Raw genomic sequence first — 24,136 nt, 5'->3', positions numbered from 1 at the left:
GCTGAACAACCCCAACTCTCTCAGCCTGTCCTCATATGGAAGATGCTCCAGCCCTCCGATCATCCTTGTATCCTCCTCTGAATGCATTCCAACAGCTCCATCTCCTTCTTACAGTGAGGATTCCAGAACGTATCTGGGTCCCTACCTTCTCAATCCCTTCTCCATGGGCATCACAGCTCCTGTGTGGGAGCACGAGCCGCTTCTCCATGAGATGCTGGTGTAGTGGAAGCACCATCTGCTCAGGGGCGTTGGAACCATGCTTGTGTGACTGGTGGAGGAAGGTTTGAGATCCCAGAACTTGGGAAAGCAAAGCTGCCTCCTGAGCTGGAGGCTCTTGTCCTTCAAGCAGAAAATCCTGCTGGAGAGCTGGGATTTGCCACGCTGCTTTCTCAAGTGCGTGACCTGGAAATACTGGGAAAGGACTAAGTCAGGGCTGCAAACCTGACTGCGAAGGAGTATGGGGGGAGCCAGGGCTGCAGGTTCCCCCCGTAACACCCACAAAGCCCCATTCCCCTCCTGCTTAACCTCTTCCCTGGGTGCCAGCAGGCACCTTCTCCCGAGGAACAGCCGCGTGCTTTGCCCTGTCGCTTCCTCCAAAACATCTCGGATGAGGAAAGAGAGATTATTGCTTAGGTGTCAACACGTTTGCAGCTGCAAAGGCAGCGGGAGGGATGCTGGCAGGGCTGCTGCTCCGCGCTGCTGGGGAGGCCTGGGTGGGTGTCACCCAGACAGAAATAGCTCCCTGCGCAGCCCCATTTCCAGGGAGCTTGTGGGATTTGAGGGTGGGAAGCAGCAGGGCACGGTGCCCGCAGATGGAATCTGTGGGGAGCCAGGCATTGCCTGCTCCATCCCTGGAAAAGCTCTCACGGTGGGTTGATCGCTGCAGGGAAGAAAGGAGCTGTGGGGTAGCGCCAGCTCTGCAAATTATCCCTGGATGCATGGAGAAGGGTCCTGCCTCGGTTTGGTGCGAAACAGTGTGAGATTGGGCTATCGGTGGACCTTAAAATGCCGGTCCTGTGCTGTATGGGCTAGAGGGGACCGGGTAGTGCAGTGGGTGTCCTGTCCTCGTTGCGAGGGCTGCCCCAGGGCAGACAGAGGATGCTCCTGGCTGGGCACAACGTGGCATCTCTGATGCCTTTCTCTCACTCAGCGCTGGACCTGACCACCCCCATCGCTGCTGTCTCCTGACCTGCCCCAAACTAACTTTTCTCCCATCCAGGAGGGTGCCAGGGTGGGGGGGATTGGGCAGTTCTCAGCCTCCCTGGCTGCTGGTGCCTCCCTGTTTCCCCCCACACCCAACACGAAGAGCCCTTTGAGCCAAGTAACCCCGCCGTGCTGGAGCCAAGAGCATGTGAAAGGGCCTGTCTTAGAGCAAAGAGGAACCATAAAGGGCCTATTTATGTAGCTGGCTCCTTGCAATGTTTTCAGACACAGCCCTCGCATGTTTTCATAACAGCAACGCCTCCACCTCTCGCCAGCTGCCAGCAGGGAGGAGCCGTTCGCTGCTGTCCTCCGCTCGCATCCCGCTGCACCCCAGGGCTCGGGGTGATGGCAGGGAGTGCTGGAGTGGTGCTGGGCTCGGTGGAGTGTGCTCAGGGCGTGGGTGTGGGTGCCACGGGGCTCGGTGCCTGGTGCAGGGCTGGAACGCTGCGTGCATGCTGCTTGGTGATGCTCTGGTTGTCCTTCCTGGTGAGCAAGCATCCAGGTGCCACCATGCCCCGGCTGCCCTTCCTGGTGAACAAGCATCCAGGTACCACGATGCCCCGACTGCCCTTCCTGGTGAACAAGCATCCAGGTACCACGATGCCCGGCTGCCCTCGTTGGTGAACAAGCATCCAGGTACCACGATGCCCCAACTGCCCTTCCTGGTGAACGAGCATCCAGGTACCTCGCGGGGCTGCAGCCACCATGGGGGTATATGGCCTTGGATTGAAAGGAAAAGCCCCTCTCCCACCCTCCTGCATGTCCCTGTTTGGAGCACGCGCTGCTGGTCCGTTCCACCTGGAAGCAACGCTCACCCCAGGGACTGGAGAGTCCTCCTGGCGGGCTGGCTGCTGGGGTTCCTGTTGGGAAACCGGCCGCAGCACATGGCCCAGAGGCATCCTGCAGGACCGTGCCTTGGCTGCTTCCCCCGATCCCGTCTGCGAGGGTGGCGCTGTGCCCACTCATGAACACACTTGGATCCTTGGCACGGACGGGCCATGTTGTCTGGCGGCCGTGCATCCTGGGAGGTGGCCTTGCCAGCACCTCTGCCCGGGCCACCTTGCTGCTGTGCTTCCCATCGCCTGGAATTTGCTGGCAGGCAAGCGTAGGGCTGCATCTCATCTCTGGCTGGAAGAATGGCAGCTCGCAAGCTTCACCCTGGGAATGTCCCTGCGGGAGAACCGGCCTCTCCTCCAGTTACGGCTCCTGTGCTGCTGACCGGTTGTGCACAGGGGTCGGTGTGAGCTGCTCCATCTGTGCCCAGCCTTGCCTGTGTCCCCCCAGGGACAGCGAGGCAGCCGCTGCGGTGACAGCGCTGCAGCGATCGCAATGTCACGAGTGGTGGTGTGGGAGGCAGGTGAGCAGCAGGGAGGTGGGAGGAGGGAGATCTTCATCCGCTCAACACCAATGCGTGGGAGGGAGGTGGATATCGGATGCCTTGGCTTGCTCAGCGCTGAGCGAGGCTCCTGTGGGCACCCCAGCACCCTGCAGGGACCCCGTAGCCACTCAAGCGCCCCCCTGACCATGGGGCAGTGGTGGGTTCTTTGTTTCTTTTGGAGGAGCCGTGTCCCTTCGGATGCCCTGATGCGGCCCCAGAGCACCTGGGGCTGGACTGGGAAAGGAAGCGGGCAAAATTCCTTGTGGGGCTGAGTCCCAGCCCCATCATGGTTTCCTCCTCCTGCACCACCCGAACTTGAGATGGGATCAGTTCCAAACCTGCCTGGAGCCCCTCGTACACAGCGAGCTGTTGGTGGCACGTACCGTGCCCAGCTCTGCATGCCCAGGGCTGACTCCTCACAGCCTGTGTCCACGTGTTTTCCCTGGCAAGGAGACAAATAACTTTTCATGAGTCCGTTTACGAATTCCTTTCAAACAGGAAAGCTGACCCACTAGAGCTCATTAAATAACATTAATGGTGCTGCTCAAATAAATACTAGAGCTGCCACCTGCGCTGCCAGCCAACATTCGCTGGCTTCTGGCCTCTGGGAACAAAGGTTTCTCACTCTAATTGGACACACGTGCTTCCGTCCTGACAGCGGTGACCTCTGCTACAGCGAAGGATGCTCACACTGCAGCCACCGGGCTCCTGCGAGTTTATCCTGGTGCTGTAAAAGCAGGAGAGCGCATCCAGCCGGCGCGTGGGAGCCACGGTCTGCTGAGCTCAGAGACAAAACAGCGTGCGGAGAGGAGGGGACCGATTCAGGCCACGTTTATCAGTGAACTGATTAAACCCGAGCTCTAGAACTCTTCTCCTTCTGTTCTCCAGCCAGTGAGTAATGTATAACTTCATTAGTCCCCATCCAGGAGACACTGAAAGACGTGGACAATTAATTGTCATCTGTCCTGTTTAATTTCCCTGCCTGTCAGTGTCAGCTTCCCGGCAGTTTCAGAGCCAAATGAGAGTTTCAAGATGTGAGCCGAGGCTGAAGGCCAACTTCACGGAAAGAGTCATGGGGTACTGGAACAGCTGCCCAGGGAGGGGGTCGAGTCGCCTTCCCTGGAGGTGTTTAAGGAACGGGTGGATGAAGTGCTGAGGGACATGGTTTAGGGAGTGTTAGGAATGGTTGGACTCGATGATCCAATGGGTCCTTTCCAACCTGGTGATTCTGTGATTCCTCAGACCCATCCTTCCCACCGGCACTGCCAGCTCACCCGTGTCCCGCTCCACGCTGCCCTGAGCAGAGACCAAAGGTCGATGCAGGAGCTGATGCTCCTGTAGCCCATACAGCGCTCACCTCAGATCCTGATGACTAATTGCTCTGCAGAAAGCATTCCTCACAAGTTTCTTTTATAAACAATGGCAAGCACAGGCTTTGATTTAGCTCTCCTTCTCCTTTCTTCCTGCTTTTTTTTTTTTTCCCCTCTTCCTACCCTGAATGAAGAAACCCTTTTGATCACGCCGCGTTCAGGCTCTGTAACAAGCATCTCTGTTTGTATTGTGGGGTTGTCAGCGTGATAACATGACAACGCGTCTCCTCGTCAGCTCACACACAATGAATTATTTCTTCCACTTTCTCTTTGTACCATCTCTGGGATAAATTACTGCTTCCAGTAGTAGCAGATGGGCTTGTCAACCAAGTGAAGCACCCTTAAACTCTTAGATTATATGCTGCCCAGCACGGAGCGCCGGCCAGTGTAGCTCAACCGAGGCTGCAGTAAAGTGTTTGTGTGGAGAATTGTCAGGCTGGCTTGAAAGCAAATTGCTTTGCCAATTTATTTTCTTTCCCGTGTATGAACATATTTTTCTTAAAGGGATGCTGTCACATTAAATATGGAACTGCCAACTGCAGGCATTAAAAAATCATGGGGCGTCCCATTTTCTTTCCTCCCTTTCTAAAGCCTAAGAAAACAATAAATTCAGGGTTCTTTTTCCTTGTCATCTGCTTTTCAGTTAGAGATGCTTTTTCAAGCGCTTCCCTGGCAGTTTGGGAACTTCAGAGCCGTGACAGGCGCTGCGGATCTGGGGTGGCTCAAGGATGGGGGGTTCCTTGAGCTGCATTGTCAGCGCAGTTGGGCTTTGCTCCTTTCTCGCCACAGTTCAGGGCTCAGCGGGCAGAGGGTAGAGCTGAGAGCAAACCCACTGACAAAGCACTCAGGGAGCCTTTCGTTCCCACAGAAGCAGTTTTGACTCATGTAGCGGTAAGCAAATTTACGCCGAACACACCTTCATCATCGTCGAGCTCGATCCTGCTGCCTGGACTCTGTCATATTTGCTGTGACTGATGGAGAAAATCCTTCTCCAGCTTTTATCTTTCCAAACACTTTTTTTTTTTTAGAGAAGTCAATGAAAGCTTTGTTATATTTTTCATTTTTAAGGGTTTTTTTTTTTTTATGCAGCAAGCGTATTGCTTAACTGGGGCAGCAACTCAGGTGTTTGTCAGAACTGAACAACTTCACGGTAATTCCAGTATCACATATTTGAAAGATCTGTTTGAAAACAGCCTTTAGGTTTAGTTGGAGGTTAGTGCTTTTCCTTCTCTCTGCTGCTGTGAATCCCCTGTCAGCAGCTGCTGTTGATGGGTTCCACCCAGCCAGGAGCAGCTCCAGCTGAGTGAATTTGGGAGGAGTATAAAAAGGAGAGGGGGAGCAGCCAGAATGCTGTGGGAGGGAGTGTCCTGCGTGGCTTTCCAGCTTCTTGCACCCTGATGTCTCTAGGGAGGAATTGCTTTGCCTTCTGCTGGCTTGGCCACCTGCAATGCCCTGGTAGGTCCTGATGTGCTGCTTCATTTAGTGGGATACGGCCTAGGAAGAAATTGCTTTGCCTTTGGTGGTGTTTGGTGCAGCTCCCTCTTGAGTTTAAGCTCATCCGAGTGTGATCCTGAGGAGCAGAGAGAGTCTCTATTGAGAAATGGGTATTTCAAACCTGGTGGTTAAAACATATGCAGTCATAGAATAGTTTGAGTTGGAAGGGCCCTCAGAGCCCATCCAGTTCCACCCCCTGCCATGGGCAGGGACACCTCCCACTGGATCCGGTTGCTCCAAGCCCCATCCAACCTGGCCTGGAACCCCTCCAGGGATGGGGCAGCCACCACTGCTCTGGGCAACCTGGGCCAGGGCCTCACCACCCTCACAGGGAAACATTTCTCCCCAAGATCTCATCTCAATCTCCCCTATTTCAGCTCAAAATCATTCCCCCTCATCCTCTCCCTGATCCAGAGCTCCTCCCCAGCTTTCCTGGAGCCCCTTTCACCCCTGGAAGCTGCTCTAAGGTCTCCTCGGAGCCCTCTCCAGACTGAACAACCCCAACTCTCTCAACCTGTCCACGCGTGGGATGTTCTCGTGTGGTCATGGAAGGCGCAAAAGTAACGCAAAGTCTTTTGACAGCCTTAACTTTTTAATGAATTTAACTTCCAAAGCTGTGCTTTAATGCCAGGCTCGTAGGTCGGCAGGGCTCAGCTTTTATTTACTGTCACCCCAAACCCATTTTGCTCCACCGCGTGGGCTTCTGGGCCTCCTCCAGGAGATTGGGTGCCTGATAACTTTTATTTTAATAACGCACTGGGCTTGTTTTGATGGCCTGATCCAAAGCGCTGCAAAGATTTAAACAGATCCTGTTGCAAATATCTTTATTTGATACCCCCGCAATGTCTGGATTTCAAATGTCACTTGCTTAGCGCTATGAAATATTTAATTTAGGTTGTAATACAGTAGCTTGCGAGCGCTCGGACTTAAGTCAGAGTTCTCCTGTGTTAGTCAGCAGCTATCCACAAACATGCTTAAAAGCCAATATCTGCTTTGAAAAGCTCCTGACCTGGATGCAGGAGTGAGGAGAGAAGACCCTCCCCACGCGTTGTTGGTCGGTGCTGGGACTCCGGGTGTTGCCGTAAGTCATCACGGTGCACGTCTCCTGCCTCTGAGGGACATGTGGGTGGTGGGAATGCAACCGCCACCACCACGCTGCTCGTATCTTCATGCCTTGGGTGGCAGCCCCTTTGCTGGGTATTGGGTGCTGGGGTTTGGCCCATGTTTGGTGGCAACGGCAGAGCTGCCTTGGGCACAGAGAACCAGAGCTTGGTGGGTGCCGGGCTTCTTACACCCTGATGCCTGCGTGGATTGGCTGGGATGCTGGCCCTAGGGAAGGGTCTTTCCTCACCTGGGAGCAAAAGCTTTGAGTAGTGCTCTCCTGGTGAGGCCCCCAAGCTTTGCTTTCTCTGCTTATGTGGCTCTCGCACAAACGCGGCTGTAACGAAGTCTTGTTTGGCTCCTCAGAGGGAGCATCGCTCGCCAGTGCTCTCTGCACTGGGACTGTTAAGGTTTAACGTGTCCTGCACGTGTGGTAAATCATGTTCTCCAGCAGCCGCTTGACTGAGAGGGGCACAAGGCTCAAACCCTTCCCCGTGGCAGAACGTGTTTCTCTGTAGTTCATCTTCAATGAGAAGACAGTTGCCGCAGTCTCAGTGAGGAGATGGGTGAGGCCTCATCCGGGCAGGGGTTACCTCCGTCAGCGAGGGAGAGATGGTGCGTTTGAGGAACACAATAGCAGCAAAGGTGCTACAAGGCTTTGTTTGTGGGTCTGTTTGAGTTGCCGTGAGGATCGGGGCTCCGTTGCGGTGACGGGAGCCAGCCCCGAGCCAACGTTGCCATGTCACAAATGGTGTCTGGGTTTGATTTCGGGGAGATCTGGGAAAATATAACTGTTTGATCTGGGGAAATATAACTGTTAGGAACTAAGGAGAGCCAGTGAGGAGCACCTCAGCCAAGACTTGTCCCGCGGCTGCATCGGGTTGCACTCCTCGGGTCTATTTTAAGAGGCGAGTTGTGTGGAGGTGGGGGAGCAGCCAGAACCATCCGCTGTGAGATCCCTTTGGCTGGGCGGTTCTCTGACGGCCGCACTGTGGGTGATATCCCTGCTTCCCCCCAAACCTTTGCGAAGGTTTATTCCTCTCCTGCTGTGACGCTTCAGGTCCCCACCTCGCTGGCTCCTCCGTGCCCCGGGTGATGCTCATTGCAGTACTCTGCCCACCAGCATCCTCCAAGAGCTTTGTGCCCTCCTTGAATATTGGCATTGTGGAAGAGCTCGGGGTTGGTGCTGGGCAGCTGCCCAACCTTGGCTTGCCGTGGGTTTGTAGGAGGTGGTTCTGCCCTGATCTTTGTGCTGATCACAAGAAACCTGAAGGATTTAGTGATCTTGAGAGCCCCGTGCCAGGCGTTCCTCAGCCGGCAGGCTACGGAGCGGCTGGGAGGAACAGCAGCCGATCAGGATGATGAATTGCTGGCGCCTCAATCTTTCCTCTCCTGCTGCTCCCTTACGCTGTGCTAACATTTACAGCTGAACCCCTGGGGACGAAATGTCAGCCTTCCCTGCCTGTGTTTGCTTTGCTTTTTTTTCTATGCCGGTGCAAGAGTGATGAGGTCCCTCCTGGGGTCTCCCCAGCCCACCTTCACCCACCCCGGGGAGGAACGGGACCTCGCTGTGGCGCGTGGCCAGGGCAGCGGGCTCGACGCACCCAACACTGTCTCATTTATCACTCTAAAGAGACACAGTCTGTGCATCCTGCCTATCACCACCACATTTTCCCTCTCATTACCCTGCACGCTGCCCGGTTGGTCCTTGCTGAAGCTGATTAATTAACTCGTTACCAACGAAGCTGATAAATCAACTTGTTACCAGTGTGGTGTTAGAAGCCGAGGTGCTCTGGGACCCTGGGATGGGAACAGAGAAGGGCTTCCTAGGTTTTGGTTCCTGGGACAGGCAGGAGCATTCTCTGCACTGCCGCAGAAAAGCAGCGTTGTTCCCTCCCCGGCGTCTCCTTTGGTTTGGGTTTTAGCTGTCGTCGCCGTTCAGAAGCAGAGCTGAGATCTGCTGATTCAGAGGACACGCAGCCCTGTGGTGTTAATGATCTCTGAAGTGCAAGCGAGAGGACAGGCACAGCAGCACCGCCGTGCGATGCCCTCTGCGTGCCTGGAGTGCTGTGGGATGTCCTACTGCCCTCCAGCCCACAGGAGTGGGGCTGAGGAGAGACCCCAGGAGACCTCCAAGGGGAAGAGCCAGCCTGGGTGGTTGAGGGGCTCGGATGTGAGGTCTGGGGGTGTTCTGAGCCCCTTGCGTGTCCTGGTCTCTGTGCCAGGGGCTACCGTGCAGCCCTGAAGCTCTTTGGGAAGGCAGATTCGCTCTAATCCTTGCCTGACAACGGATGGTTTAGGCACTGATCCTAAAACATGCCTCGCTCTGGCATTAGCGGAGCATATGTTGGGGCTGAGGCGGGGGCAGCAGGGGGCCAGTTTGATGCCGTGTTATGAAATGCTGAAAGCCACGGGGCCGTGGCGCTCTGAAATCCATGGTCTGCCTGTGCCTGCTTAGCTCTGTCTGGGACAACAAAGCATCTTTTGATGTCATCACAGGTCTCCTGGGCCACCTCCATCCTGGGGGGGAAGGGGGGCAGAGCACCCATGCGCTCGCTGGTTGCCTTCTACCTCTTCCCAGTGCCTCTTTATGAAGCCACACAGGGAATTTTCTTAGGGCTGACCTTAGAGGCAGCTTGGGAAGCTTTCCCCCATCTCCCCTGTTCAGCAACAGCGCTGATGTCAGGTGCATTTGCCCGCTCTTGGCTCAAGGTAGCTCCTCCGGTGCAGGCTCCTGCCAGCTGGTGCCCGCTCCCCCGCGTGACGCTCGGTGCTTTTTGGAAACTTGCTGAGCTGCAGGCACCCAGCTCGTACTCGCCCCAAGCTCTCATCTGGAGCTTGCTGATGAGAGCTGATTTAGTGGCGATCGAACCGCATTTGAAGTGCTCCTTGAAATATGAGACAAGTGTCGGAAACTCGCTGGGTGTAGGGGTGTCTGCGGTGCCCTGACGGCTGCGGCACACGGGCAGAAGCCGCCTTGGTGGTTGTGAAGGGCAGAGCTCAGCGCTCGCTTTGCTGGAGACCAGGTAAAAGCCTCCCCGCGCCGGAGACACCAGGTGCTGCCTCTTCAGCATCGCTTTGTCCTGATCCCAAATTGGGAGGGTGGGCTGGAAAGCGTCTGTAGCAGCGGTGATGGGTCTGTGCGAAGGCAGGATGGGGTGGCTGCCTCCTTTGAGCTGGGTTCCTCTGCGCCCTGGGGCAAACTGGGGGTCCCCCAGGGTTCTGGGGTGCAGGTGTGGCTGGGGGTCCCCACGGCAAATACCTGCTTGGCCTCTGTGTGCTGGGATCATGGACTTGAACTGCTCCTCTGCTGAGATTTACACCTGCGAGCACGGTAGAACTCTGATCTACTTTGTGCATCCAAGCCAATTTTAATGAGGACGCGCTATCAGCTCTGATGACAAATTTCAGTAGCAGAGTGCAAACAGCCCAGTGAGATGCAGTGATTTCAGCCGTGCTCAGGTAAGGGTTTGTGGCCTTTTCTGGCTTTCCTGTGCACCTGGCTTGAGGTGAACCTGCTTTAGCAGTGGGGTTGGACTGGATCAGCTCCAGAGGTCCCTTCAAACCCCAGGCATTCCGGGATAATTTGCAAATACAAACAGGGCCACTGCAAATACGGTCACTGCTCGGGGGGCTTGAGTGAGTTTTGTGATGCTTGTTGGTCGCCGTTTTCATACTAATTCTTCTGCTTCCATTTGTTTTATTTACCCTTATGTGCCCTCAGACAGAGGTGAGGAACTGGAAAGGTTGAGAGAGTTGGGGTTGTTCAGCCTGGAGAAGAGAAGGCTCCGAGGAGACCTTAGAGCAGCTTCCAGGACTGAAAGGGGCTCCAGGAATGCTGGGGAGGGGGTCTTGATCAGGGAAGTGCAGGGAGAAGATGAGGATGAATGATTTTCAGCTGAAAGACGGGAGATGAGATGAGATCATAGGGAGAAATGTTTCCCTGTGAGGGTGGGGAGACCCTGGCCCAGGTTGCCCAGAGCAGTGGTGGCTCCTCCATCCCTGGAGGGGTTCCAGGCCAGGTTGGATGGGGCTTGGAGCACCCGGATCCAGTGGGAGGTGTCCCTGCCCATGGCAGGGGGTTGGAACTGGATGGGCTTTGAGGTCCCTTCCAACCCAAACCATTCCATGATTCTATGAGAGCAGATTCCCTGTTATGGAATAACGTGGACTCAAATCACTCGGGTTTTCTGTGTTTCTTGCTTAGCAAGTTCATCCAAACTTTAGCTTAAGGTGACTGTTTCCCATGTCCCATATGGGACAGAGCTTCGGCTTTGATGCTGCTCCAGCTCTGCTATGATGGTACTTTGACTCAGGTGGAGGTTCTGGCCCCATGTGTTGGGTCCGTGGTGTTCAGGCTCAATAAAACACCCGTAGGACACAAATCTGCTGAGGGCAGGAGGGAGCCTGGGGATTCTTGCTGGAGTGGGACTGGGAGAGCATCCCCAGGCAAGCACTTAGGCTGCATCAGCATGGAAGCCTCTGGCCACTGCACTCCCTGTGCCCTGGGATGGCCTTGCTGGGTCTGTCCTTGGATTATCAGAGTATCGGAATTGGAGGAAAGTGCCCAACAAACATCAAACCTGTGCCCTCTCCTCAGGATTTTGTAGTGGCGTTCTGGTCAAGCTGTCCTGGTAACTCAGCTCACGTCCTTACAGCTGCTTTTCTGGGCGCAAGGCTATTCCTTCTGCTAAAAAAGCAACTATTTGGTGATTTTGGGGGTCCCACTGTGGAGGGTAGGTGGCCGCAAGACCTCTGCCACATGTCCTGAGCTCCAGTTCCTCCTTTGCAGGCTGATGGTGTGTAAATGTGTCAGCACATTGCAGATGTCTGCTGGCATCGCCCTCGCTAATTCCCCTTGCTGTTCCTTGCCAGCATCACGGGCTGCTATCACCCATGAGCTGTGGGCAGAGCCACGCAGCAGAAGGTGGCCAGGACCTCCTTGGCAGCAGAGGTGAGGGATGCTGCATCTCTCTGCTCGCAGGATGCATGGGGAGCTGCAGGTGTATGTTGGCATGGAGCTGCGCTCTCATCAGCCTGGGTGGGAAGTTGTTGGTTTTGAAGTGTTTTGCTCAGATTTAGGAGCTGAAGGATGTCCCAGCGTGGGGCTTCTCTTCAAAAGGTCATCTACTGACCACACAGTGCAGCCGTGGGGATATTCCTTGCACAGGGAAGCACTGCGCAGGGCAAGCCTGGTTGAGCCTGGAGGCACCGGGGTCTTGGGAAAAGCCAAACCTTGTGTGCTCAGGTGCCCATCAGGGTTCTCCAGGGGCTGAAAGGACTTTGGGCTGTGGCATCAGCTGAACGGTTACCCCAGAGTGCAGGGATGCAGCATCCCTGGAGCCAGCGCTGGGACAAAGCCCTGCTGCCCAGGCACCAATGCAAATGGATCTGGCCGGGCTCCTGGCAGGAGACACTGCTGGTGGTGGGGAAGTGTGGTCCATGGGAGGCTGAACTGAGTAAATTGGGGAGTGGAGCAGATGAAGCGATGCATCCTTGCCCGGCAGAGCCTCGCTCCGCTGCTTGCTTCCCACCTGCACGGATGCTCTCTGGAAAGGACACGAGTTCTGACATCATGCACCCTCTATAAAGCGGAGTGTTTCTTATTTCAGGCATTAAATGCTTGGGGTTTAAATTCTATCTAACGTTTGTCAGCCCTTTACAAACCTTTGCAACATGTTTATGGTCTTATTGGAAAAAAAACCCCGAAAAACGAAGAGAGGGAGAGACCTGAGGTTATGGGCTATGGTACAAGGGTATAAAACTGACCTTAAAGTTCTGACCTTGCTCTGTGGAGCTGCTGGCTCAACAGCTGCCCGTGCTCCTCAGCGTGGGGAGACCATGCCTGAGTGCTGAGAGTGATGGGGAGCAAGGAGAAGGTGATCCCAGAATCAGTTTGTTCTCCTAAGCAATTGCGAACAATAAAAGCAGCAAGGACTAGAGGGGGAAAAGCTGCCTTGGACTCAGATGGAAGCTATGGTCCTGGACTGGGTTTGTGTGCTGCACGATGCTCTGGGACCAGGGCTGAGGAACAGTGTCTGTAGGTGTTTGCCATGCCGGGTGGGAGTGCATCCTGGGAACCCTTTAAGTTCTGGAGTCCTCAGCACAGGAAGGACATGGAGGTGTTGGAGCGAGTCCAGAGGTGGCCACGAAGATGATCCAAGGGCTGGAGAACCTCCCGTACCAGGATGGGCTGAGAGAGTTGAGGTTGTTCAGCCTGGAGAAGAGAAGGCTCCGGGGAGACCTTAGAGCAGCTTCCAGGACTGAAAGGGGCTCCAGGAAAGCTGGAGAGGGGCTCTGGATCAGGGAGTGCAGGGCCAGGACGAGGGGAAATGGGTTTGAGCTGAAAGAGAGAAGATTTAGGTGAGATCTTGGGGAGAAATGTTTTGCTGTGAGGGTGGGGAGGCCCTGGCCCAGGTTGCCCAAAGAGGTTGTGGCTGCCCCATCCCTGGAGGGGTTCAAGGCCAGGGTGGATGGAGCTTGGAGCAACCGGATCCAGTGGGAGGTGTCCCTGCCCACGCCAGGTGGTTGGAGCTGCATGGGCTTTGAGGTCCCTTCCAACCCAAACCATTCTATGGGCACTGTGTGGTGGGAGGATGGGTGCTTTGACGCAGCACTCGCCTCTGCGGTGATACCCAAGCTGCTTTGACCTTCTTTTATTTCAGAGAGATTTGGACATCTGTCAGGGAGCTTTTTGTACCCGGCAGGAGCCTTTCACCCCGCTCGGCCGGCGGCTGGGCCAGCGCAGCCCTGAGCAAAGGGCAGCAAAAGGTGCAGGTTGTGGGGGAGCAACGTGGGTCTGGAGAGGTGGTGTTGATGGCGATCAGCCTGGTGAAATCCAGGCAGAGGTGGGTGAGTGACAGCTCTGCTTTCTCCATCCTGGTGGGCCTCTCTGCCCCCTTGGGAAGACCACCCCAAAGAGGAAGTTGCTTATGGTCCCCCATGGAGAAGACAAAAGCTTGGCTTCATCGACCCTGGGGCGGGATAGCTGGGATGCAACAACCCTATGCTTGGTGCTGGTTTGGCTCAGTCCCTGAGTCACCTTGGGATCATGAGGGGTGTCGAATCATAGGATGGTTTTGGTTGGAAGGGACCTGAAAGCCCATTCAGTCCCACCCCCTGCCATGGATAGGGACACCTCCCACTGGAGCCAGTTGCTCCAAGCCCCATCCAACCAGGCCTTGAACCCCTCCAGCAGCTATGATGGGGCAGTTATGACTTCTCTGGACACCCTGGGCCCAGCACGGGGCTCCAGCCTCCCATAGGTACACCTTCACCGTGCCTCAGTTTACCTCCTGTAAAAGGAGGGAGGAGGGTATCAATCCTTTGCTGAAAAGGTGAAATCTGCCCCAGAGTAGCCATCAATCAGGGACATGCGAGCCCTCACCTGTGGAGTGATTTCTCCCAACCACAAATCACTAAATATATGGTCCTAACACCCGAGAAGCAGAAGAGGCCTGGCAGAAATTAAGTGAATGAGACAAGCGTGTGTGCAATTAGGACAGACCTCTTAAACGCTGCAACGAGAGCTGCTGCCTAATCCAGGCTAGAGCCGTTCCTTTTTTAAGATGAGGGAGACTTTTGGGATGCTTTGTTCACATAATGTACCAATTTTAGCTCTGCGTCCTGGGATGTAATTGCATTAAAAATACCCGGGCAGGGGGCGGGTGCCAAGGGCACCCAGGGATTTGCCTCCACTGGCACGTCCCCACCAGTGCTCCGCGTGTCCTGCTGTGTCCCCGAGGCCCTGTTTCACATTCCTGATGCTGATCATCTCCCAGATCCGCTTTCCAGCTGCTCCGCTAATGGTTATTCGGGTAAAGGTCCTCTCCTCGGTCTCTCAGCCGATCTGAGTTGCCATCGGGCATCTATCGCTGTGAGTTTTGAGGAATGACCACAAATGATGTGCGTCACTTGGATGGGGCAGCTCTGCTGCTGCGATCTTCTCTCTTGGGGTGGGGTGGCTCCGTCCTGCCGCTGTGCAGCCCTGCGGAAAGGGACCTGGGGGTTCTGCTTGATGGCAAGTGGACCGTGAGCCAGCAGTGTCCTGGCAGCCAAGTGGGCAACCGTGTCTTGGGGTGCATTTCTCACTGATTGAGGGGAGGGGGTTGTTCTGGTCCTCACTGGTGCAGCCCCACCTTGAGCAGGTTTGGGTGCTGCAGGATAGAAAGGAGATAAAGCTATTGCCCCATCCCTGGAGGTGTTCGAGGCCAGGTTGGATGGACCTTGGGCAGCCTGAGCCAGTGGGATGTCCCTACCCATGGCAGTGGGGGTGGAACTGGATGATCTTTAAGGTCCCTTCCAACCCAAACCATTCTATGATTCTATTGGAGAGCATGTCCAGAGGAGGGCATGGAGTTAGTGAAGGGTTTAGAGGGGGCGCTGTGTGAGGAGCAGCTGAAGTCACTTGGTTTGTTCAGCCTGGAGAAGAGGAGAATGAGAGGAGACTTCATCCTGGACTGCAGCTTCCTCACAAGGGGAGGAGGAGGAGCAGGTGCTGAGCTCGTCTCTCTGGTGACCAATGATGGGACCTGAGGGAATGGCAGGAAGATGCCAGGGGAGGGTTAGGCAGGACATTAGGAGCAGGACTTTGCCCCAGAGGGTGGTGGAACCCTGGAGCAGCTCCCACTGCCCATGGTGGGGGGGATGGACACACCCCACCCGTGGGGAGCAGCGCGGTCCATGTGCGCCCCCTCGAGGCCGCAGCCGGGACTGCAGCGCCCGGGACCGAACTGGTCCAAGAATAGGAGTTGAAGGAATAGGATGAGGTGGAATGGTTTTCAGCTGAAAGAAGGGAGGCTGAGAGGAGATTTTAGGAAGAAATGTTTTGCTGTGAGGGTGGGGAGCCCCTGGCCCAGGTTACCCAGAGCAGTGGTGGCTGCCCCATCCCTGGAGGTGTTCAAGGCCAAGTTGGATGGGGCTTGGAGCAACCGGATCCAGTGGGAGGTGTCCCTGCTTGAGTTGAGCTCTTGGTGCATCCAAACCAGGGCGGCTGGATGGGTGCGCTCAGTAGGTCGATGTCCAAGTGCAGACCAGTGATGAGTGGCGTCTGCAAGGGTCAGTATTGGGTCCCGTGGTGTTTAACATCTTTGTCGGAGGCGCCAGCTGTGGGATTGCAGATGCTCTCAGCAAGTTTGCCGATGACACCAAGCTGCATGGTGGGGTCAACGCGTTGGAGGGAAGGGATGTCATCCAGAGTGACCTGGAGAAGTGGAATGGTGTGAACCTCATGAGGTTCAACAAGGCCCAGGGCAATGTCTTGCACCTGGATCAGGGCGATCGCAAGCATGACAACAGGCTGGGCGGAGAATGGATTGAGAGCAACCCTGAAGAGAAGGATTTGGGGTGCTGGTGAGCAAGAAACTCAACGTGAGACAGCAGTGCATGCTCTCAGCCCGGAAAACCAACCGTGTCCTGGGCTGCATCCAAAGCAGTGAGACCTGCAGGGCGAGGGAGGGGGTTCTGCCTCTCTGCTTTGGTGAGACTTCACCTGGAGAATTGTGTTCAGTTCTGGAATCCTCAGCACAGGAAGGACATGAAGTTGTTGGAGCAAGTCCAGAGGAGGCCACGAAGATGATCCAAGGGCTGGAGAACCTCCCATACTGGGACAGGCTGAGGGAGTTGGGGTTGTTCAGCCTGGAGAAGAGAAGGCTCTGGGGAGATCTTAGAGCAGCTTCCAGGACTGAAAGGGGCTCCAGGAAAGCTGGAGAGGGGCTCTGAATCAGGGAGTGCAGGGATAGGATGAGGTGGAATGGTTTTGAGCTGAAAGAAGGGAGGTTGAGAGGAGATTTCAGGAAGAAATGTTTTGCTGTGAGGGTGGGGAGGCCCTGGCCCAGGTTGCCCAGAGCAGTGGTGCCTGCCCCACCCCTGGAGGGGTTCAAGGCCACGTTGGATGGGGCTTGGAGCAACCAGATCCAGTGGGAGGTGTCCCTGCCTATGGCAGGGAGTTGGAACTGGATGGGCTTTGAAGCCCCTTCCAACCCAAACCATTCTATCACAAACCTGAATGGCTCCAGGTGCTTCCCCTGCCTGCTGGATGTGTTTGCAGCCCCCACCAAAACCACCCACATGAGGCTCTTGTGCCTGTCCAAGACTTGGTTCTGAATGTCCCACCAGCTCCTGCGCTGATGTTGCTCCTCTGGAGACAGGCAGTGGTCACAGTGTGCCTGCAAAGCAAGGGCCAGCCGCAGCTGACCCCGGCCACTCCAGCTGTTCCACGTGGTGTCCCTGTGCGGGAATGAGACTCAACCTCCTGATGTGAGTTGGTCCTGCAGGACCGTGTGCTCAGAACAGACATCTATTTAATGTAGGCAAGGAAGTGCTCATGGCTGAAGGTGCCAATCCTCCTCCTATCATGGTGAGGACGGGCCGTGGGATGCCAGAGCAGCACATGAGTCCTTCCAGTTGAAGTTCTTGCCTTGGAGTTGGTTACCATCCCAGCTCTGCCTTGGGCCAACCTACAGTGCTGTCCAGGAGTGAACAGAAAGACTAACTGACACGAAGCGTCGTCTGGTGCTAGAAACTTGGAAGATGTGGGTTATTCCCTGCTCCAGCACTGATCTCATGAGCTACTGCTCATGTTGTCTTACCCTAACGCAACTACTTGCAGAGAAGTTTAGGGAGTTCATAGACTCTTCGAATCATACAATCGTTTGGTTGGAAAAGACCTTTGAGATCATCAAGTCCAACTTTCCACTACTAAACCATGTCTCCAAGTTCCCCCCACATCCAGGCAGCCTGGGCACATCACAGACGTGGGACCTATGCCGGGTTTTCCTGCCTCACCTGACCCCCCTGTTCCAGTCCTCCTGTCCTCATGGCGGGTCTGTCCTTCTTCCTGCAGGCATGAAGCGACCCCTGAGCCCATCCCACAACCCTGAGAATGAGGTGAGGCTGGTGGAAGCAGCCAGCTGCCCACTGAGCCAGCCCGAGCAGCGCATGAAACGGGAGAAGAAGCACCAGTCGTTCACGCTCTGTGAGGTTTGCAACATCCAGCTCAACTCGGCCGCACAGGCACAGATCCACTACAACGGCAAATCCCACCAGAAGCGCCTCAAGCAGCTCAACAAGGGGAATATGCCAGCAGCCCAAGGTAGGAGCCCATCCATCAGGCCAAGGTTGCCCTTGGTCTGGGACAGCTGCTCCGCTGGGCTTGGTGTGCAGGATTCATGGGATGTTCGGGAATGCTGTGTTGTGTCCTCGGTGTCTGTCTCCTGCTGATCTGCCTGAACTCCGGGCGCTTCACCACCCAAGTCACTGCTGGTCCTCAAGTGTGTTTGGGACCTGAGAGCTCAAGGTGCTGCACAGGACGGATGGACACATGTGGGTCCTATCCATATGCAGGAGCATTTGTTCATACTCCATGTCTACATGAGAATCTTCTTGGCTTTCTGTAGATGCCTTGAGTAGATGGGATGAACCCATCCAAGGGTGGAGTGGCCGGTGGTTCAGGGTTACTAGTGTGCCAACTTGACCCGGTCTCTCCAGCCTCCTGCAACTGTGACAAGTTTGGCTGCTGCTGGCTCAAAATGCTGCTTAGTTTTTGGTGCTGAGGGTTAAGGGTGGACATCTCTAAGGCTCTCAAGTGATACTTTTCGAATGTGGTTGGAAGTTTCATTGGGAAACTATGATCTGAAGCTTCACCTGCATGTTTCTATTGGGGTGCTTTGCACCGGTAACCTATGTTGACCTGCTGTGCCCCATGCCCGGGTGCTCTGGCCGTGTGTAGCTGCCTTGGATCCCACTGACCCTTTGACATATAATGTCCTTGGCAAACTGTCCCATCGTATTGGCTTGTGCATCATGGCAAGAGGGTGGATCTGGATGATCTTTAAGGTTCCTTCCAACCCAAACCATTCACAATGGGATCCCAATGAGTGCTGGGATCTGCTGCAACACCAACACTTGATGGGCCCTACAACAAACTCGATGAGCTGAGCCATCTGGGGTCAATGTGCTTAACAGGATCTGCCTGTTCCAGTGAGAAGGCAAGCACCAGCACAGCATCAGAGGCAGGTTTGGTTTTCCATTTACAGACCAGTGTTTATCCCAAAAGCCACTCAGCAGAAGTTGCAGCCAAGACAGCTCTGTGCTTGCCCTCGATGCGATGTTTTAAGGTCCATGGCTTTGTTTCACTGGGTGTTTAGGTGACGGACCGAGGGCACAGGACTGCACTGCAGCTTTAGGAGGGGGAAGGGTCTCTTGTGGGATGCTCCAAGGCCTTTGTATCCAAATCCTGGGACAACAGTGTCCTGTTCCGCTGGCTGGTCCTCCACGCGATGCGATGCTGGGGATGTAGCTGTTCGAGGCTGCCGTGAGGTGGGGATGGTTTCTCTTTTTTTGACGGTGGATCTTCTGTTAATTGTTAAATTATTCTAGAGCACTTACCTCATGTTATGCCTGTGAGAGAGCAGTTCGGCCCCATCCCTGCAGGCAGCCTCGCGTCCGCTCCATGTTGGTAACAGCTCCGGGAGGTGCAGAATTGCACATTAACTATTTGTCAGGCTGCAGCACAGGGAAGAAATACTCCTGACAGCTGGACAAAGCCCCCACTAAAGAGTGACACGATGATCCCTATCACACTGAGCCTGACTAACCAAGTCTTCTCTTTCCTGCCTGTTTCTTCCCCAAATGTTGCCCTGGTGAGAAGGTTCTTCTCAAAGCCCCTCTTGAGACATCTCTGCAGGCTCTTTCTGAGTGTAGAAAAAGCACTGGGACCAATGATAGGGCCCGAGGGAACAGCAGGAAGATGCACCGGGTGAGGGTGAGGTTGGACAGTAGGAAAATGTTCTTCACCCGGTGGGTGGTGGAGGCCTGGAACAGCTCCCGAGGGAAGCAGTCATGGTGCCAAGCCTGACAGTATTCCAGAAGCCTTTGGCCAACACCCTCAGGCACACGGTGTGAATATTGGGGTTGTCCTGTGCAGGGGCAGGAGATGGACTTGATGATCCTTGTTGGGTTCCTTTCAACTGAGGACGTTCTATGGTTCTACAGGGTGGTGCGGTCGATGGCGGTGCCCTGGCCTTGGCAGAGCCCTGTAGAAATACCTGCTCCGGCTCTTCCTAAAGCCTGGGCATTCCAGAGCCATAAATTCCTAGCGTGGCAATGATCATCTGTGTGCCAAATCCTGCCCTCCCTGGTGGTGGTTTTGTTTGAGGAAAGTCTGGGATATGCAAAGGAGCTGGTCTGTTTATCATCGTTTACTGACAGATGAAAATAGCGCCTGCTATTTTAATGGGAAGAGGGCTCATAAATTCCAACCTGCAGCTTCCAGATTCTCCTTCTGCACCCGTCTGCGCCTCGGTGGGAGGCTGTCCAGGGTTGTGTTTCTTACCAAGCCAAAGAATCTTGGGGCATGCAAGTATGCTCTTTGTACTTGTGCATCATCCCTGACCTCTGCCGGCATCCAGGGCTCCAGCAGACAGTCGCAGCCCTCGGGGCTTTGCGGCGCTGTCAGCCTCGCACACGCTTTGCTCGGGCGTTCAAGGTGAAGTCGGCTTCTGCTTGCGCACAGGGCTGCAATTTGCTTATGGGGAGGGGGGGAATCGCAAGTGGCATCTGCTCCCCTTGCCATCCCTCCTGCCCTCCCTGCGGCAGCGGGGAAGCAGCACCCGTGCAGGATGCTGCTCTCGCCTCAGCCCACTCTGCTCATGCGGAGCTGACCTTCTCCCCCGGCCCATTTGTTCAAAAATGTCATTTCTGGCTTTGTCACTGGCAACCTTTCCCAGCTTCCCGAGGCCTCAGCCCGGCAGGGCACGTGGTTGTGAATCACAAATTAAGACTTAGAAGTGGCTGATGCGACACCCGTGTCCCCTCTGCGCCGGTCACCGAGGATGCCGCTGGCACTGCGGGTGCTCGATGCAACCCAGCCCTGCGTCCACTGCGCTGGGAGAGGGACTGGGTCCCCCCTAAACCCATATAGAACTACTGGAACCAGTCCAGAGGAGACCACGGAGATAATCCGAGGGCTGGAGCACCTCCCGTACGAGGAACAGGCTGAGAGAGTTGGGGTTGTTGTTCAGCCTGGAGAGGAGAAGGCTCCAGGGAGACCATAGAGCAGCTTCCAGTGCTGGAAGGGGCTCCAGGAAAGCTTGGGAGGGGCTCTGGATCAGGGATTGCGGGGATAGGATGAGGGGGTATGGCTTTAAATTGGAATGGGGAAGATTTAGATTAGATATTAGGAAGAAATTCTTCATGGTAAGGGTGGGGAGGCCCTGGCCCAGGTTGCCCAGAGCAGTGGTGGCTGCCCCATCCCTGGAGGGGTTCAAGGCCAGGTTGGATGGGGCTTGGAGCAACCGGATCCAGTGGGAGGTGTCCCTGCCCAGGGCAGGGGGTGAAACAGGTTGAGCTTTAAGGTCCATTCCAATCCAAACCATTCCGTGAGTCTGTGATCTACTGCTGCTGAGAAGGGAGCAGCCCTTTCTGCCTTGCCCAGAAGAGCTAAGGACAAGTGTTGGAAAAGCTCTTGATGTTCTTGGCTGGGCAGGAGGGTGCATGCAGGGATGGGCAAAGGCGATGGTTATCTGGGTTCAGCCTGGTGCAGGCGAGCGCTGCCCTATCCCACTCCTCTTGGAGCCCTTCATCAACCAAACCAGCACCTTTTGGGTGCTGAGAAAATGCATTTGCTTCTGGTGGCGGGAGCAGTTGCCCCTTTTTGGGCAGCCTGGTGTGTGCCCAGCCTTTATCAGGCGGATCCTGGCCAAGCTGCGATGGGCTCAGCCCCGTACAACCCACGGAGAGGGCAGCCAAGGCGGATCTCTGAGGTGTCAGCACTGGGGGACCTTGGGAGAAGAGGGGCTGCTTTTTAAAAGCGATGGGTTAAATGAAATAATTCAGTTAGACAAAGACGGGCTATTCCTCTGAGCTGGAATCTCTGTCTCGCACTGACATCTACAGCTACATCAAAGGCAGCTTTCACAGGCGCTGCTCGATCGTCCCCGTTTCCCCTCTGGCTTCTCCGATCAGTTATTTTTGCAAAAGCTTGCGTTTCGTGGAGCAAAGCTGTGGAAGAGCTTAGCTGACAAACAGATGCGATAATCAGTATCATTACAATTTATTAGCTCTATGCCAGAAAGACCCCCAACTTAAAAATCAAATTATTGTTTATTAGGCGTTTTCTTGCAAGGCAAATCATAGATTTCTGTCGTCTTGTGTTGAATCGCAGTGCAGCAGCAATTAGATACGGGATGTCCGCAGATGAAAGATGTTTTCATGTTGCAGACGCCAGTTCAAATCCAACTGGGTCAAGAGTGATTTAATTACTGCCTGCGATTTTCAAGGGTACCCAAATGAGCTCAGTTTGCGCTTGGTGTCCTCGTGCTCCTGCAACCAAGAGCTGGACCCCCCTCTTCTGGTGCTGAGTGAGCAGAAAGAGCTGTGCTTCCCCCCAAAACAGGGAGCAGTGGCTTTTGAGATAGTGATGGGTGAGGGCAGGCGACAAGGATGGGTTTGACGCCTTCCCTTTTCCCTCCAGGGGCTGCCTGGTCACAGGATGGAGCACATCAGGAATTCCCTCCCTCTGCTGCCCCCTAAAAAGACCCTTCCACCAGTGTCCCAAAATAATCCTGGGCTGTAGGGAGCAGCTCATGCTCCCCTACTGCCAGAGCCAGTGTCTCCAAGCCCTGTCAGCTTGCATCTCACTGAAACGCGGTGAGGAAAGCGTGTTGCTTTGTAGCTGGAGTCTCCCAGCTTCCCAGGCAGATCCAAGCTGACAGCAGCTCATCCTTCCCCCCCTTGCCTGCGGGTGGTGGGTGCTGGGGGCACTGCAAAGGACACCATGCCCAAGCATCTCCCGTGCCAGGAGGGTTCGTGCAAGCCCGGACCCACCTCAAACCACCTTTCCCAGCCCTGAGGGCTGACAGGCTGCTCCCCTAAACCCAATGTCAAGGTCATTTGAGCAGGGCTGGGCTGAGCCAGCTGTGCCCCGGTGCTGATCCACGCTGCAAGCTCTTCTCCTGCTCCATGTGCCCCCGTGGCATCATGTATCCAGACCCTCTGTGGGGCTCCCTGGTGCTGCCTGCACCCACCGAGCAGCCCTGCATAGAATTAATGGCCCCTTGCAAAGGGGAAGATGCTGGTTTCCCCAATTATCCGCTGAAATATCTGTCTGTGCGCGTTTTGCAGAGCAGAAAGGCTTGAGATGAGCAGAGAAATTGGTGTGACAGCTTCAGCTTCGCTGGGTCAGCAGCGCAGGGGATTGGCCCCGGGAGGGGATGTGGGGAGCCCATGGGAGCCTGTGTTGCTTTGGGAGCTGGAGAAGGGCTGGAGGCTGCTGGCAGGAGTTATCTTGTGTTGCATGGGGGGTGCCAGATGAACCCCCTGATTTTGGCAGCAGGCGGAGCTGCTTCTGGGTGCTGGGGGTGAACCAGCTCCCCTCGAACAGATCCTCCATTGCAAATGCATAGAATGGTTTGGGTTGGAAAGGACCTCAAAGCCCATCCAGTTCCACCCCCTGCCATGGGCAGGGACACCTCCCACTGGATCCGGTTGCTCCAAGCCCCATCCAACCTGGCCTTGAACCCCTCCAGGGATGGAGCAGCCACCACTGCTCTGGGCAACCTGGGCCAGGGCCTCCCCACCCTCACAGGGAAACATTTCTTCCCAAGATCTCATCTCAATCTCCCCTCTTTCAGTTCAAAACTGTTCCCCTTCATCCTCTCCCTGATCAAGAGCTCCTCCTCAGCTTTCCTGGAGCCCCTTTCAGTCCTGGAAGCTGCTCTAAGCTCCTTTCAGTCCTAAGGAAGCTGCTGTGCACAAAGGCTGGCTTTCCCAGATAGAAGTTATTGGCTGAGATGTTAAATTGTGGGAGATCCTGGAAGGGTCCCGGGGTGCTGCGCTGCTGGATGGAGCCTGGCATCCCTGGGCATCACGCAGACTGTCCCTGGCCTGCGCGAGCTGTCCTCAGCCAGCGAAGAGAGGGTTTCTTCATCCTGTCGAACTGATGGGGCCATAAGGGTTCATGGTTTTGCACTTTGCTTGGCTGGGATAATCCTGCTGGTAGACAGGTTCTGAAAACCACCTAGAGCATCATTTGGGAAAGCAGTGCCCTGGTGCGGAGAGGGAAGGGAGCTGGCGGGTCTGGCCATGAATGGTCCAGCTAGCGCGTGATCCTCATCTGTCATCCTGATCTGGCGCCCAGCATCTCTGAGGTCAGCTGCAGAGTGTTCTCTCCTGCCTTCCCCCAGCTGCTCTCTGCTGTGGGAGCACTTTTGCTCTTAATTACCAAGAAAATGGTGCCAATCTATTCTTTTTTTTCAATTTCGTGTTATGCACGGAATCCTTTCATTGTCTTTAATAAACAGGGCGATGCTCAGTGGCACTTTGTCTGCAATAAAATCCGATGTATTGATTTAAACAATATGCAAACATGCAGAATTAGAGTCTAATTGGGGACTAATCGGGGTGCACGGCTGTGTCGCTGGCTGGGATGTCCTCAGAGCTGAGGCAGGCATGGTGGGAAGGCGCCTGGCTCCTCCGACTGTGCTGTCTGTCCTTGCCAGGAGCCTTCATCCGTGACCAGCCTCGTAAGCCTGTCGGATGTGAGGATGTCGGGATGCACCAGTGATGTTGTAGGGAGGAAAGTTGGGGTTTT

The 24,136-nt window shown here is 55.2% G+C and overlaps 1 protein-coding gene across 1 annotated transcript in view; it reads left to right on the top strand.

Moving 5' to 3' along the window:
- The window catches only part of ZNF385C (zinc finger protein 385C), a 91,658-nt gene that overhangs the window by 11,833 nt on the left and 55,689 nt on the right, over window positions 1-24,136 (top strand). Inside the window, exon 2 of the mRNA XM_054088019.1 lies at window positions 17,390-17,638. Coding sequence (XP_053943994.1) covers window positions 17,390-17,638 — 249 coding nt within the window. The remainder of the gene's footprint in view (window positions 1-17,389; window positions 17,639-24,136) is intronic.

Source organism: Cuculus canorus, chromosome 25 (genome assembly GCF_017976375.1).
Source record: "Cuculus canorus isolate bCucCan1 chromosome 25, bCucCan1.pri, whole genome shotgun sequence".
Classification (NCBI taxonomy): domain Eukaryota; kingdom Metazoa; phylum Chordata; class Aves; order Cuculiformes; family Cuculidae; genus Cuculus; species Cuculus canorus.
Note: the sequence above shows the minus strand (reverse complement) of the source record. Positions and strands in the feature narration are given on the sequence as shown.